At 45.5% G+C, this 15,838-nt stretch overlaps 1 protein-coding gene across 2 annotated transcripts in view; it reads right to left on the bottom strand.

Annotated features, from left to right (window-relative positions):
• Positions 1-15,838, bottom strand: part of ripor3 (RIPOR family member 3) — a 57,762-nt gene that overhangs the window by 17,842 nt on the left and 24,082 nt on the right. For both annotated transcript variants that reach the window (XM_023983700.2, XM_023983692.2), the window contains exons 3-11: positions 6,801-6,953; positions 6,476-6,554; positions 5,823-5,846; positions 5,208-5,261; positions 4,676-4,825; positions 3,899-3,962; positions 3,751-3,794; positions 3,428-3,553; positions 2,463-2,608 (exon numbers count right to left, since the gene is read on the bottom strand). In XM_023983700.2, coding sequence (XP_023839468.1) covers positions 2,463-2,608; positions 3,428-3,553; positions 3,751-3,794; positions 3,899-3,962; positions 4,676-4,825; positions 5,208-5,261; positions 5,823-5,846; positions 6,476-6,554; positions 6,801-6,953 — 840 coding nt within the window. The remainder of the gene's footprint in view (positions 1-2,462; positions 2,609-3,427; positions 3,554-3,750; positions 3,795-3,898; positions 3,963-4,675; positions 4,826-5,207; positions 5,262-5,822; positions 5,847-6,475; positions 6,555-6,800; positions 6,954-15,838) is intronic.

Raw genomic sequence — 15,838 nt, forward strand, 5'->3', positions numbered from 1 at the left:
AGAGAGAGAGAGAGAGAGAGAGAGAGAGAGAGAGAATGTACACAACCGTTCAAATGTTTCGGGTCACTGTCCATTAAAATAACATCAAATTGATCAGAAATACAGTGTAGATATTGTTAATGTTGTAAAAGACTATTGTAGCTGGAAATGGCAGATTTTTTATGGAATATCTACATAGGCGTACAGAGGCCCATTATCAGCAACCGTCACGCCTGTGTTCCAATGCCACGTTGTGTTAGCTAATCCAGGTTTATCATTTTAAAAGGCTAATTGATTATTAGAAAACCCTTTTGCAATTATGTTAGCACAGCTGAAAACTGTTGTCCTGATTAAACTGGCCTTCTTTAGACTAGTTGAGTCTGGAGCATCAGCATTTGTGGGTTCAATTACAGGCTCAAAATGGCCAGAAACAAAGCACTTTCTTCTGAAACTCGTCAGTCTATTCTTGTTCTGAGAAATGAAGGCTATTCCATGCGAAAAATTGCCAAGAAACTGTAGATCTAGTACAAGGCTATGTACTACTCCCTTCACAGAACAGCGCAAACTGGCTCTAACCAGAATAGAAAGATTAGTGTGAGGCCCCGGTGCACAACTGAGCAAGAGGTCAAGTACATTAGAGTGTCTAGTTTGAGAAACAGACACCTCACAAGTCCTCAACTGGCAGCTTCATTAAATACACGCAAAACACCAGTCTCAACATCAACAGTGAAGAGGCGACTCCGGGATGCTGGCCTTCTAGGCAGAGTTGCAAAGAAAAAGCCATATCTCAGACTGGCCAATAAAAATAAAAGATTAAGATGGGCAAAATAACACAGACACTGGACAGAGGAACACTGCCTAGAAGGCCAGCATCCCGGAATTGCCTCTTCACTGTTGACGTTGAGACTGGTGTTTTGCGGGTACTCCATTTTTATTTTTATTTTAGTGTAACTCATTCTCAGAGTAAACCAGAAGGTAGTTTATATGGCTGGTGTGCTGACTGAGAAAGCAGGTCAGAATAGCATCATGACAGAATGGAGGAGCAATCAGAAGGCACTTCTTGATGGCTGAGGTTTAGGATCTGGTTAAACTACCAGCACTGTGAAGAGAAACCATGAAATGTCCTCCACCTGGAGTCTATATACCCACTGTAATCTGATCTGTTGTGGTGCAAGGGCAGAGCATTTGTGTGTGTGTGTGTGTGTGTGTGTGTGTGTGTGTGTGTGTGTGTGTGTGTGTGTGTGTGTGTGTCCATGGAAGAGGATGGATGAGGTAGTCTATAGTCTGTATAGGATCAGCTGTTCTTTCACAGCTGGGTCATGTTAGAGGAGAGGTACAGTAATTGTCTGGTCTGTGTTTCAGTCAGTTTCAGTCCTCCCTCTCTTAGGAATGAATGAAAACTGGCAGAGAAAAATGCTTAAATTATCTAAATCTATCTTGCACTGTCTGAGTAACAGCTGCAAATATCATTCTATTGATCTAATACATGCTACGTTCAATTCTCAGAGAGAAAAAACACATTACTTCCAAACCTATAAATAAGAACCAGCAGATATCCCTGACCATGTGACTTGAACAGGTAAAACTCCAGGGTCTAGTTTTTACCTAGTTTCACCTTCGTATAGTTTTATTTGTAAGGAAGATATTTTTATGTTTTACTATTTTTAATTCCTACCTGCACACGTCACCACTTACTTCTCAGTATAATCAGGAATAACTCAGCACCCTATAACCATAACCATATAAACAGTGTACTGATACAAATAGTAAAATAAAAGTTTATTTAGAATGAAACCAACACCACCACCTCTCTGTCATGGTTTATACCAGTGACAGTTGGTTCAGGTTCTTTCAATTGCATTCTTCTCTCTACTCCGCCTATCTGCATCTCTGTCTGTCTTGAGCATCTGCTAGCAAACTGGGCCCTCACAGTTTCCTATGCCGATGAGCTCAGGACAGACACAACTGTATTTGTTTCCTGTATTTCAGCCCCTTTTCAGGTGTCCCAACTTTACTTTTTACAAAAACAGTTCAATTTGTCAGCAAGATGCATCAATTAATTCAGGCTACAAGAGTGTTGGCTTAATGACAATCTGCGAATGTAATTACACTTTTTGATGTTTTATAACAGATGTCTATTTCCATTCATCAAATGGCCGGTGCACAGTGCTCTGTTTGGATGCTGGAATTATTTTTGAGTGGACGAACGTGAGCAGGTAGCCGACTTTTTGAAGTGATTTGTTTGACAATAAGACGAAAACATCATGACTGGTTGTGTTAGTGCCACATTAAAAGGTAATACATGTTTACCGTTATAATACATGTCTTATAATACATGTCTAACCCATACATGTTTTTGTGCATTCACCTGAAGTTCTTTGAAAAAAATAGAGACCCCCCCCAATGTCACGGTATAATTTATACTCTGCATATAAACATAAACCTTGTAAATAATTTTTCAAATGGCTAACTGGTGTACTTACTTCCACACCACCTCTAATTGGAGCTTGATGGTGCCTAGTTCAGTGATGTCCACTACCATGAGCTGGGGTCGAGACATGAAGAAGTCAGCACTCTTACACATTACCATGCCAACCAGCAGGGAGCCCAGGCCCTTGACCTCTGTTACCTGAGTAGAGACACTTGATTGGTCAGTTGAAACGTCACACAAGGTCAGAAATGTCTTACTCCTCATTCTTTCATGTGTAGACTCTTAACAATACAACTTTCTTCTTTCTCTATCCTTTTCATTCACAGCCATTTACTTTTTTGGTTTTTAAGGTGTATTATCATGCACTTGAAGACTACTGTTTCTAGCTTTGAACGTCTGCAACTTCAATTAGACTTAGTTTGACTGGAAATCCTTTGTCCATTGTAAAGATAACTCACTTAGCCAGAAAATGGGCTTCATATCTTTTTCACAGAAGGGATGTTGTTTTCCCCATCAACAGAGAATGTAACTTCATCCACATTATGCACTGTATGCCACTGTGTTTCCCGCACACAAAGGACAGGAATAAGCTTGTCATCACTACCCACATGGTCGTCCCTGACAGGATATGACGTTTACACTGGTGTGTGGGCTTGCACCCGGAGAGCATCTGAATGTATTGTCATGTGTGATCCTGATGTGCCTGGATGTACCTGACAGACACACAAATGAAGTTTCCACAGGGAAAATCAACTGCTTTCAACTGCTTCTAAATCTCAAATGTCACCTTATTACCTCTGTAGTAGTGTGCTATGTGACCATACGTTGCTCCAGTCAAAAGTTATACACTATGTATGAGTTAGACTGTCATTTGAGATGCAGCTCAGTCTAAATCTTTAGGGGCCAGTTTCCTAGGCACAGATTAAAACTAGTTCAATACAGATTCTTAATTGAGCAAGCTTTTTAGTCCAGGACTAGATTTAATCCGTGTATGGGAAGCCGCCCCCAAAAGCTCACCTTTATATCAAAGTTCTCGTGGATGTGAGCGAGGAAGATCATCTCCTCCACATCCCATGACTGCCTATCATCCGTCTGGATTTTTCCACGGATCTTCCACCTCTGCCTCCCCAGACGGATCACAACCTGGATGGAAAAAAGCATACATCTTTGAGACCGTGTCCCATATAGCTCCCTATTCCCTATAAAGCTCACTACTTTTGACCAAGGTCCTTAGAGCTATGGGGATATGGTGCCATTTCGGCCGCAGCCTGAGTCTTTTTCCTCAGTTGTGGTTCCTCAGAGCGTTTTTCACTGGGATATGTTTTGATAGAGGCACTCACTTCGTATTGGTCGCCTGGGCATAGTCGAGCGAAGCCGATCAATCCTGTTGGAATATATTTTTCAGACAAAGTTGAAGCTTGCCATTGAGGTGTGCCATTTTTTGTATTCCATTTCACTAGAATGATGAAGGTTGAACATATGTTTTACCTTTCATTTTGATGTGAAGCTCTCCCAAGAGAATCTCCAACTCCCCCTCCATGACACACATATCCTGAAAGAATTTGTAGGTTATGATCTGCAGTGGATTGCTACTGTACTTCATTTTCACAATGAATTTATTGATCTAACTGGACCTGTAGGAGTTGTCTGCATGATCAGAGACTTAAATTGTCTTGGTAACACTTTACACACAGGTTAACTTTATAAAGTATTTCTAGGTAGTTTGTACGTGGTTTATTATTCGTTTCTAATCTATCTATGAACTAATCAAACTTGTTAATAAACTACTTCAAAATCCTTTAAAGTATACTTGAATATGTCTAATAGATCTTATAGTGAAATTCTGTGTGTGAGAACCCATGACAAGAGAAGACAAATGGGAGATTCAAAGTCCATCTGTGAACCATACCTCCACACTATGTCAGTGGTAAATGGGGTTACGCTAGCTCACGTGTGACCCATACCTTCCCGTGTGACCCATGAAATATGAAGAGTAATGGGCCTTCAGGTGCCCATCAGTGACATGTGACTCCAGACTCAGCGGTTGGCTGCTAAGCGTATAACGTGCGAATTAACTCATGAAACAGGAAGATGAACAAGCTTTTGGTTGTCTGTTTATGTCCCATATCCACCCGTATGTTATAAACATGGCAACCGAAGGACACGTTTGACCAGAGGATCTGTGTATACGGTGTGTGAGATAACCCATGAAATTGTTGAGGTAAATTAAGTTGTGTGGCACCCGGCCGCGTGTGACTGCAATACCTCCAGGCTGTGGCGATGGTTACGGTTGAGTTCCTGCAGGCTCTCTCTGGAAGCCCGTGAAGAGGGCGATAGAGCGAAGGCTTTCTTCATGTTCACCGCCCCCTGACACAGACGCCACTGAATACAGTAAGTCTCGTACAGCTCTTCCACCTGGAAATGTAAATATAAACAGGCAACCATTTTGCCCTCCCTCTGGTTATTTATGAGGCTGTTGCTCCCACATGGTGTTATTCTTCCTGATGCATCGATGCACATTGGCTGGTGGGAAAATCCCTCAGTGTTTGACTGTGTTGGAGACAGAATTGACACTACATAGACCTACATAGAGGTCATAGAAGTGTGGCCTGTGTGGTCTAGCGGTTTGTGCTGTTGATCCCGGCCTGCATGTATACCGGAGACAACATGGGTTCGAAACTGAACCACTGCCCCTCTGACTCATAGATGTCATACCTTTCCTGTCATCTCTTCAGTATCATGTCTGTTAAATAAAAACACCAGCAATATGCATTAGGAAAGTTATGGAAGTTGTTACCTTGCTGATTTGGAACTCCAGTCTTCTTATGTATCTCTCCAATGCTCGGATCTCCTGACATCGCAAAATCAAGTGGTACATTTTATGACAACAATTTTTAAATGTAATTTTAAAAAATTGTCTTCTTTTTTTTACCGCTTTTTCATGGTATCCAATTGGTAGTTACAGTCTTGTCTCATCGCTGCAACTCCCATACGGACTCGGGAGAGGCGAAGGTCGAGAGCCGTGCATCCTCCGAAACACAACCCAACCAAGCCGCACTGCTTCTTGACACACTACCCGCTTAACCCGGAAGCCAGCCACACAAATGTGTCGGAAGAAACACTGTGAACCTGGCAACCGTGTCAGTGTGCATGCACCCGGCCTGCCACAGGAATCGCTAGAGTGCGATGGGACAAGGACATCCCTGCCAACCAAACCAACTGTGCGCCGCCCCATGGGTCTCCCGGTCGCGGCCGGCTGTGAAAGAGCCTGGACTCGAACCAGGATCTCTATTGGCACAGCTAGCACTGCAATGCTGTGCCTTAGACCACTGCACCGCTCGGGAGGCCCCATGACAATTAATTTTGACCATTCGAAAAATAATAAGAGAGCAGGCAAAAAACGGTATCTCACCTTCTCCAAATCATACAGAAAAGCCTGAAAACAAAGGATTGTCTAGGTTTATTTCTGGGAGATCTATATGTTTTATGAACTCGATACAAAAGCTATGTCTTAAAAGTTGTTTCTTTATTCCTCACATTCTCTTTCCTCGCCTCTTTCTCAAACCGTTTTGGAGGAAGAGATCCTAGATGAGGAACCTCAGATATTCTGCTCCAATGTGCTTTGAGGAGACGAGAAGAGTGGACGTGAGAGATTGAGAAAAGACTGTTGATAAAGAGCCTAAATTGTTCATTGTGACTGTGTACTAGTGGAGACTTTCTTTTCCATGTGTTTACTGCAGTTCCACTCATTACACTCTTAGAAAAGAAGGTTATATCTGGAACCATAAAGGGCTCTTCAATTGTCCCCGTAGGAAAACCCTCTGAAAATATTTTATTTGTGGTTATTAGTGGAATCCTTTCATTAATACAAGGTTCTTCGTGGAATCGTTTCTCCACTAAAAGGTTTTAAGTAGAACCGTTTTCACCACCAAAGGGTTATACCTGGAACCAAAAAGTGTTCACCTATGGTGACAAACAAATAAACTTTTTTTATCTAGGAGTGTAATGCAATGAGCCCATACATCCCATTTTCCATTCCAACAACCTCGACTACTATATACTCACCAGTCTGGAGTTCCTCTTGGTGTCTCTTTGCTGGGAGGACAGGAAGTCCATCTCCGTCTGATGGCCATCTAGATACTCCCTGCCAACAAAGCTCAATATCAGCCACCAAGCACTGTGCGTGATGCTGATTGGTGCAGTACAGTACATGAGACTTCTGAATTAACAGCGAGTTGCCCTGATGCACAGATCTAAGATCAGCTTATGTTTCCCCAAGCGTACCCCCCCCCACCAATTAAAAGGGAAATAAAACCTTAGATCGGCGACTAACCTTAGATCCCTCTTGTCTAGTCCTTTGGACATTCATATGATTGGAGTTGCTACTTACTTGAGGCCTTTCCGTAAGGCCTGGAATATCCGGTCCACCTGCTCAGGTTGCTGTCCCCAGATACTGGCTCCCATCCGACTGGGAGAGGGATGCACCCTGGTAGATTTCCCCGACAGGGCCTTGGATCGAAAAGAGTTCTGTAAAGGGGAGACCCTGTATGGAGGAGAGGATGAAGAAGGCAAGCATTTACACACAGTGCTGATTGCGTCTCAAATGGCACCCTATTCCCTATATAATGCATTACTTTCGACCAGAGTCCTATGAACCCTGGTTAAAAGTACTGCACCATATAGGGCACTCCAGTCCTCGAGTACCCCCAACAGCACACCTTTTTGTTGTAGCCCCGGACAAACTCACCTGATTCAACTCATTGAGGGCTTGATGATCAGTTGACACATTGAATCAGGTATGCTTGGATTTAGGGTGCCATTTAGACACATGCAATATATTGTAATTACTGAGGTATTTATGATATGTCAAATATGTGCTGTATGTCCATGTATGTCATAGCTTAGTTTACACATCCTGGTTGACTCAATCAACATATTTATCGCCAGAGTTGGGGAGTAGTGAACTACATGTACAGGTAACTGTCAAAATAAAGGAAACACTTGAGTAAATGAGGGATACAAAGTATATTGAAAGCAGTTGATTTCACACAGGTGTGGTTCCTGAGCAATTCTTAAGAAAATAACATCCCATCATGCTCTGGGTCATGTATAAAAATCAAATCAAATCAAATTGTATTGGTCACATACACATGGTTAGCAGATGTTTATGCGAGTGTAGCGAAATGCTTGTGCTTCGAGTTCCGACAGTGCAGTAATATCTTACAAGTAATCTAACAATTCCACAACAACTACCTTATACACACAAATATATGGATGAGCGATGGCCGAGCGGCATAGGCAAGATGCAATAGACGGTATAAAATACAGTATATACAGTTGAAGTCAGAAGGTTATATACACCTTATCCAAATACATTTAAACTCAGTTTTTCACAATTCCTGACATTTAATCCTAGTAAAAATTCCCTGTCTTAGGTTAGTTAGGATCACCACTTTATTTGAAGAATGTGAAATGTCAGAATAATAGTAGAGAGAATGATTTATATCAGCTTTTATATCTATCATCACATTTCCAGTGGGTCAGAAGTTTACATACACTCAATTAGTATTTGGTAGCATTGCCTTTAAATTGTTTAACTTGGGTCAAACGTTTCGGGTAGCCTTCCACAAGCTTCCTACAATAAGTTGGGTGAATTTTGGCCCATTCCTCCTGACAGAGCTGGTGTAACTGAGGCCTCCTTGTAGGCCTCCTTGCTCGCTCAAGCTTTTTCAGTTCTGCCCACAAATTGTATATAGGATTGAGGTCAGGGCTTTGTGATGGCCACTCCAATACCTTGACTTTGTTGTCCTTAAGCCATTTTGCCACAACCTTGGAAGTATGCTTGGGGTCATTGTCCATTTGGAAGACCCAGGTGCGACCAAGCTTTAACTTCCTGACTGATGTCTTGAGATGTTGCTTCAATATATCTACATAATTTTTCTGCCTCATGTTGCAATCCATTTTGTGAAGCACACCAGTCCCTCCTGCAGCAAAGCACCCCCACAACATGATGCTGCCACACCAGTGCTTCACGGTTGGGATGGTGTTTTTCGGCTTGCAAGCCTCCCACTTTTTCCTCCAAATATAACGATGGTCATTATGGCCAAACAGTTCTATTTTTGTTTCATCAGACCAGAGGACATTTCTCCAAAAAGTACGATCTTTGTCCCCATGTGCAGTTGCTAACCGTAGTCTGGCTTGTTTATGGTGGTTTTGGAGCAGTGGCTTCTTCCTTGCTGAGCAGCCTTTCAGGTTATGTCGATATAGAACTCGTTTTACTGTGGATATAGATACTTTTGGACCTGTTTCCTCCAGCATCTTCACAAGGTCCTTTGCTGTTGTTCTGGGATTGATTTAAACTTTTCGCACCAACATACGTTCATCTCCAGGAGACAGAACGTATCTCCTTCCTGAGAGGTATGATGGCTGCGTGGTCCCATGGTGTTTATACTTGCGTACTATTGTTAGTACAGATGAACGTGGTACCTTCAGGTGTTTGGAAATTGCTATCAAGGATGAACCAGACTTGTGGAGGTCTACAATCTTTAGTTCTTGGCTGATTTATTTTGATTTTCCAATGATGTCAAGCAAAGAGGCACTGAGTTTGAAGGTAGGCCTTGAAATATATCCACAGGTACACCTCCAATTGACTCAAATGATGTCAATTAGCCTATCAGAAGCTTCTAAAGCCATGACATAATTTTCTGGAATTTTCCAAGCTGTTTAAAGGCACTGTCAACTTAGTGTATGTAAACTACTGACTCACTGGAATTGTGATACAGTGAATTATAAGTGAAATAATCTGTCTGTAAACAATTGTTGGAATAATTACTTGTGTCATGCACAAAATAGATTGCCAAAACTATAGTTTGTTATACTATAGAGTGGTTGAAAAATTGTGCATGTAAACTTCTGACTTCAACTGTATACATATTTTTGTTTTAAGTCATCCCAAGTGGATGGGGTTGGTGGGGGGGACATATACCTATACCTCGTTTTTATATATTGTTTTACTATCCTTCAAATATGCATATTGCATAAGATACCTTGGATGGCTGAGTTGGTTCCCTCCAGAATCCCTTTCCCTATGTGTAAACTTGATTATGTTCGCCCTGGACAGAGCTCTACTTAGGTTCAGTTTAACATGGTAGCATTTTGCTCTAGTCTAGGAGAGGTAGATGCTGCCTTCCGACAGGGGGAAGGCCAGCATAGGGGTCCAAGGTTTTCTTCTGGGTATTTTGTTGTTTTTAGCTGTTTTTTTATTTATTTTAATTTTATTACTCTGACCTTTCAGATCGTACTAACATTCATTTCTGATTACTATGACTATGCCTAATTCACATACTCTAGGCTCCACATGCGTTATCAGCTGGAACATGAAAGGAATTAACCAGGTGGTCAAGCGTAGCCGAGTGTATGCTCATCTTAAGTCCTTAAATCCGGACATTGTTTTTCTCCAAGAGACCCATCTCCGGTCCAGCGACCATGATAAACTAAAGAGAGGATGGGTAAACCCAATATTTCACTCCAACTTTGGTTTTAAGGCCAGAGGGGCAGCCATCCTTATCAGAAAAGGCTCCTCCAAAGTAATTTCAGATACTAATGACAGATATATTATAGTGATGGGGAAATGTTTAGCACACAGATTATTCTGGCTAACCTCTATGGTCCTAATTGGGATGACGCTCAATTTTTCTCTGACCTCATCTCAACACTTCCCGTCCTTAACTCTCATCATTTGATATTGGGCAGAGATTTCAATTGTGTATTGCATCCAAGTCTAGACAGGTTCAGACCGAAGCCCAACAATGTAATTTCAAAATCAGATGCAGTAATCAACTAATTTGTAGAATCCTAATGTCACGCCCTGACCTTAGTATTCTTTGTTTTCTTCATTATTTTTGGTTAGGTCAGGGTGACAAGGGGTGATATATGTTTTTTGTCCTGTCTAGGGTTTTTGTATGTTTATGAGGTTTGTTACTAGTCTAGGTGTTTTGTATGTCTATGGTTGCCTAGATTGGTTCTCAATTAGAGGCAGCTGTTTATCGTTGTCTCTGATTGGGAACCATATTTAGGCAGCCATATTCCTTGAGTATTTCGTGGGTGATTGTCTTTGTGAGGTTGCATGTCTGCACTCATTGTTTATAGCGGTCACGTTCGTTTTTTTTGTATTTTTGTTTGTTCAGTATATTTCTTTATTAAAAGAAGTATGTCTTCAAATCACGCTGTGCCTTGGTCTCATCACTACAACGTTCGTGACAGAATCACCCACCAAAAAAGGACCAAGCAGCATGGTATCGGGCAGCAGCAGAAATCTCTGGACTCATGGACATGGGAGGAGATTCTGGACGGAGAAGGACCCTGGGCACAGGCTGGGGAATATCGCTGTCCCAAGGCAGAGCTGGAGGCAGCGAAAGGTGAGCGGCGGTGGTATGAGGAGACAGCACAGCAGCACGGCTGGGACTTGAGGCAGCCCCAAAAATGTATTGGTGGGGGCACACGGGGAGTGTGGCTAAGTCAGGTAGGAGACCTGAGCCAACTCCCCGTGCTTACCGTGGAAAGAGAGTGACCGGGCAGGCACCGTGTTACGCGGTGAAGAGCACGGTGTACCCAGTGTGCATACGTAGCCCGGTGCGCTACATTGCAGCTCCTCATATTGGCCGGGCTAGAGTGGGCATCGAGCCAGGAGTAATGAAGCCGGCTCAGCGCATCTGGTCTCCAGTGCGTCTCCTCAGTCCGTGTTATATGGCACCAGCCCTACGCACTGTCTCTCGTGGGTCTGCACAGCCCAGTGCGTCCTGTGCCTGCGCCCCGCAAGTGCCGGGCTAAAATCAACATCCAGCCAGGACGGGTTGTTCAGGCCCTTAGTTCGAGACCTCCAGTGTGCCTCCACGGACCGGTCTATCCTGTGCCTCCTCCAAGGACCAGGCCTCCAGTAGATCTCTCCAGCCTGGTGAGTACTATGCCTGTTCTAAGAACCAAGTCTCCTGTGTGTTCCTCCAGTCCGGACGCTCCAGAGCCTCCCTCCAGTCCGGACCCTCCAGAGCCGCCCGTCTGTCCTGAGCCGCCAGAGCTGCCCGTCTGTCCTGAGCCGCCAGAGCCGCCCGTCTGTCCTGAGCCGCCNGAGCCGCCCGTCTGTCCTGAGCCACCCGTCTGTCCTGAGCCGCCTGAGCCGCCCGTCTGTCCTGAGCCGCCCGTCTGTCCATTGTCTTGATCACGTTGAGGGAGAGGTTGTTATCCTTGCACCACACTGTCAGGTCTTTGACCTCCTCCCTATAGGCTGTCTCGTCATTGTCGGTGATCAGGCCTACTACTGTTGTGTCATCGGCAAGCGTAATGATGGTGTTGGAGTCGTGCCTGGCCTTGCAGTCATGAATGAACAGGGAGTACAGGAGGGGACTGAGCACACACCCCTGAGGGATCCCCGTGTTGAGGATCAGCGTGGCGGATGTATTGTTACCTACCCTTACCACCCGGGGGCGGCCCGTCAGGAAGTCAAGGATCCAGTTGCAAAGGAGGTGTCCCAGGGTCCTTAGCTTAGTGATGAGCTTTGATGGGACTATGGTGTTGAACGCTGAGCTGTAGTCAATGAATAGCATTCTCACATAGGTGTTCCTTTTGTCCAGGTGTGAAAGGACAGTGTGGAGTGCAATAGAGATTTCATAATCTGTGGATCTGTTGGGGCAGTATGCAAATTGGAGTGGGTCTAGGGTTTCTTGGATAATGGTGTTGATGTGAGCCATGATCAGCCTTTCAAAGCACTTCATGGCTACAGACGTGAGAGTCATTTAGGCAGGTTACCTTAGTGTTCTTGAGCACAGGGACTATAGTGGTCTGCTTGAAACATGTTGGTATTACAGACTCAGACAGGGACAGGTTGAAAATGTCAGTGAAGACACCGATCAGTGCATGCTCGGATTACACAATCTGGTAATCCGTCTGGCCTTGTGAATGTTGATCTGTTTAAAGGTCTTACTCACATCGACTACGGAGAACGTGATCACACAGTCATCCGGAACAGTTGAAGCTCTCATGCATGTTTCAGTGTTACTTGCCTCGAAGCTAGCGTAGAAGTAATTTAGTTCGTCGGGTAGGCTCGTGTCACTGGGCAGCTCTCGGCTGTGCTTCCCTTTGTAGTCTGTAATAGTTTTCAAGCCCTGCCACATCCGACGAGCGTCGGAGCCAGTGTAGTACGAATAGATCCTTGTCCTGTACTGACGCGTTGCCTGTTTGATGGTTCGTCGGAGGGCATAGCGGGATTTCTTATAAGCCCCGTTCCTTGAAAGCGTCAGCTCTACCTTTTAGCTCAGTGCGGATGTTGCCTGTAATCCATGATTCTGGTTGGGGTATGTACGTACAGTCACTGTGGGAACGACGTCATTGATGAAGCGACCAGTGACCGATGTGGTGTACTCCTCAATACCATCGAAAGAATCCCGGAACATATTCCAGTCTATGCTAGCAAAACAGTCCTGTAGCTTAGGATCTGCTTCATCTGACCACTTTTTTATTGACCGAGTCACTGGTGCTTCCTGCTTTAATTTTTGCTTGTAAGCAGGAATCAGGATGATAGAATTCTGGTCAGATTTGCCAAATGGAGGGTGAGGGAGAGCTTTGTACACGTCTCTGTGTGTGGAGTAAAGGTGGTCTAGAGTTTTTTTCCCGCTGGTTGCACATTTAACATGCTGGTAGAAATTAGGTCAAATGGATTTAAGTTTCTCTGCATTAAAGTCCCCGGCCACTAGGAGCACCGCCTCTGGATGAGCGTGTTCCTGTTTGCTTATGACGGTATACAGCTCATTGAGTGTGTTCTTAGTGCCAGCATCAGTCTGTGGTGGTATGTAGACAGCTACGGAAATAGAGATGAAAACTCTCTAGGTAGATAATCGGGTATACAGCTTATCATGAGATACTCTACCTCAGGCAAGCAATACCTTGAGACTTCCTTAGATATCGTCCACCAGCCGTTGTTTACAAATCTACATCGACCGCCACCCCTTCTCTTACCAGAGGCTGCTCTTCTATCCTGCCGATACAGTGTATAACCCATCAGCTGTATGTTATTCATGTCGTTGTTCAGCCACGACTCGGTGAAACATAAGATATAACACTTTTTAATGTCCCGTTGGTAGGATCTATGTGCTTTTAGTTCGTTCATTTTATTATCCAGCGATTGAACGTTGGCCAATAGGACCGATGACAAAGGCAAATTAGTCACTCGTCGGCGGATCCTCACAAGGCACCACAATCTCCTTCGGTGATAACTCTTCCGTCTCTTTCTCCTGCAAATGACTGGGATGAGGGCCTGTTCGGGTGTCTGGAGTAAATCCCTCTTGTCCAACTCATTAAAGAAAAATTATTTGTCCAATTCAAGGTGAGAAATCGCTGTTCTGATGTCCAGAAGCTCTTTTCGGTCATACGAGACGGTAGCAGCAACATTATGTACAAAATAACTTACAAACAATGTGAAAAAACAAACAAAATAGCATGGTTGGTTAAGAGCCAATAAAATGGCAGCCATCCTCCCCGGCGCCATTACAATTGTATGCTGTAGTGTTAAGATTTCCCTCCACTGGAACTAAGGGGCCTAGCTGCAACCACGAAAAACAACCCCAGACCATTATTCGTTCTCCACCAAACATTACAGTTGGCATTATGCATTCCGGCGGGTACCATTCTCCTAACATCCGCCAAACCCAGATTTGTCCGTCTTACTGACAGATGGTGAAGCGTGATTCATCACTCCAGAGAACGCGTTTCCACTGCTTGTCACGCCCTGACCATAGAGAGCCCTTGGTTCTCTATGGAGTGTTAGGTCAGGGCGTGACTAGGGGCTGTTCTAGTTCATTATTTCTATGTTGGTGTTTTGTATGGTTCCCAATTAGAGGCAGCTGGTAATCGTTGCCTCTAATTGGGGATCATATTTAGGTAGCCATTTTTCCCACCTGTGTTTGTGGGATATTGTTTGTGTTTGTGCTGGTTGCACGTAAGTCACGTTTGGTTGCTTGTTTTTTTTTTTTTTTTTTAAGTTTCACTTAAATAAAAGATGTGGAACTCAACACACGCTGTGCCTTGGTCCATCCATTATCAAGACCGTGACAGAATGTCCCACCACTCAAGGACCAAGCAGCGTGTGATGGAGGTAAAGGAGTTTTGGACCTGGGAAGAAATCATGGGAGGTTGTGAGACCCTTCCTTGGAAGGAGACACCAAGGAAGGTGGAGGGACAGCGACAACACCGGGGACCACGGCCACAGGAGCTGGCGGCTGAGCAGCGGAGAGTGCCAGAACCCGAATGGGAGTCTCTGGAGGAGTTCAATGAGGGATACCGGAGAGAGGTTTTGGCGAGGAGCGTGACACCAGTCCGGTGCCATCTGTGCCAGCTCCCCGCACTCGCCCTGAAGAGCCAGAGACCGCCAGGGAGGCAATGGAGAGGTTGGGAGATAGAGAGAGGAGAGAAATGTTATGTAGGTGTGTTCTGCATGGCATCCGACCTGAAGAGCCTGTCAGCAGTCTGGTGAGTCCTGTGCTAGCTCTCCGCACCCTTCCTGAAGTGCGTGTCACCAGTCCGGGGCAACCTGTGCCGGCTCCACGCATCAGGCCTCCAGTGCGCCTTCCCAGTCCGGTACGTCCTGTGTCAACTCCCCGCACTCGCCCTGGAGTGCGTGTCACCAGTCCGGTGCCACCTGTGCCGGCTCCATGCACCAGGCCTCCAGTGCGCCTCCCCAGTCCGGTATGTCCTGTGCCAGCTCCCAGCACTCTCCCTGAAGTGCGTGTCACCAGTCCGGTGCCACCTGTGCCAGCTCCACGCACCAGGTCTCCAGTGCGCCTCCCCAGTCCAGAGCTTCCAGCGACGGTTCACAGTCCGGAGCTTCCGGCGACGGTTCACAGTCCGGAGCTTCCGGGGACGGTTCACAGTCCGGAACCTCCGGCGACGGTTCACAGTCCGGAACCTCCGGCGACGGTTCACAGTCCGGAACCTCCAGCGACGGTTCACGGTCCAGAACCTCCAGCGAAGGTTCACAGTCCGGAACCTCCAGCGACGGTCAACGGTCCGGAACCTCCAGCGACGGTCAACGGTCCAGAACCTCCAGCGACGGTCAACGGTCCGGAGCTTCCAGGCAAGGTGTCCAGTTCTGCTCCATGGCCGGAGCCTTCCTCTTTGCCGGTGCCCAGTCCAGGCACGGTGTCCAGTTCTGCTCCATGGCAGGAGCCCTCCTCTGCGCTGGTGCCCAGTCCAGGCACGGCGTCCAGTCCAGCTCCAAGGCCGGAGCCTTCCTCTGCGCCGAGGTCCAGTCCAGGCACGGTGCCCAGTCCAGGCACGGTGTCCAGTCCCGCTCCATGGCAGGAGCCTTCCTCTCTACCGGTGCCCAATCCAGGCACGGCGTCCAGTCCAGCTCCATGGCCGGAGCGTTCTTCTGCGCCGCTG

This window comes from Salvelinus sp. IW2-2015, linkage group LG1, assembly GCF_002910315.2.
Source record: "Salvelinus sp. IW2-2015 linkage group LG1, ASM291031v2, whole genome shotgun sequence".
NCBI lineage: Eukaryota > Metazoa > Chordata > Actinopteri > Salmoniformes > Salmonidae > Salvelinus > Salvelinus sp. IW2-2015.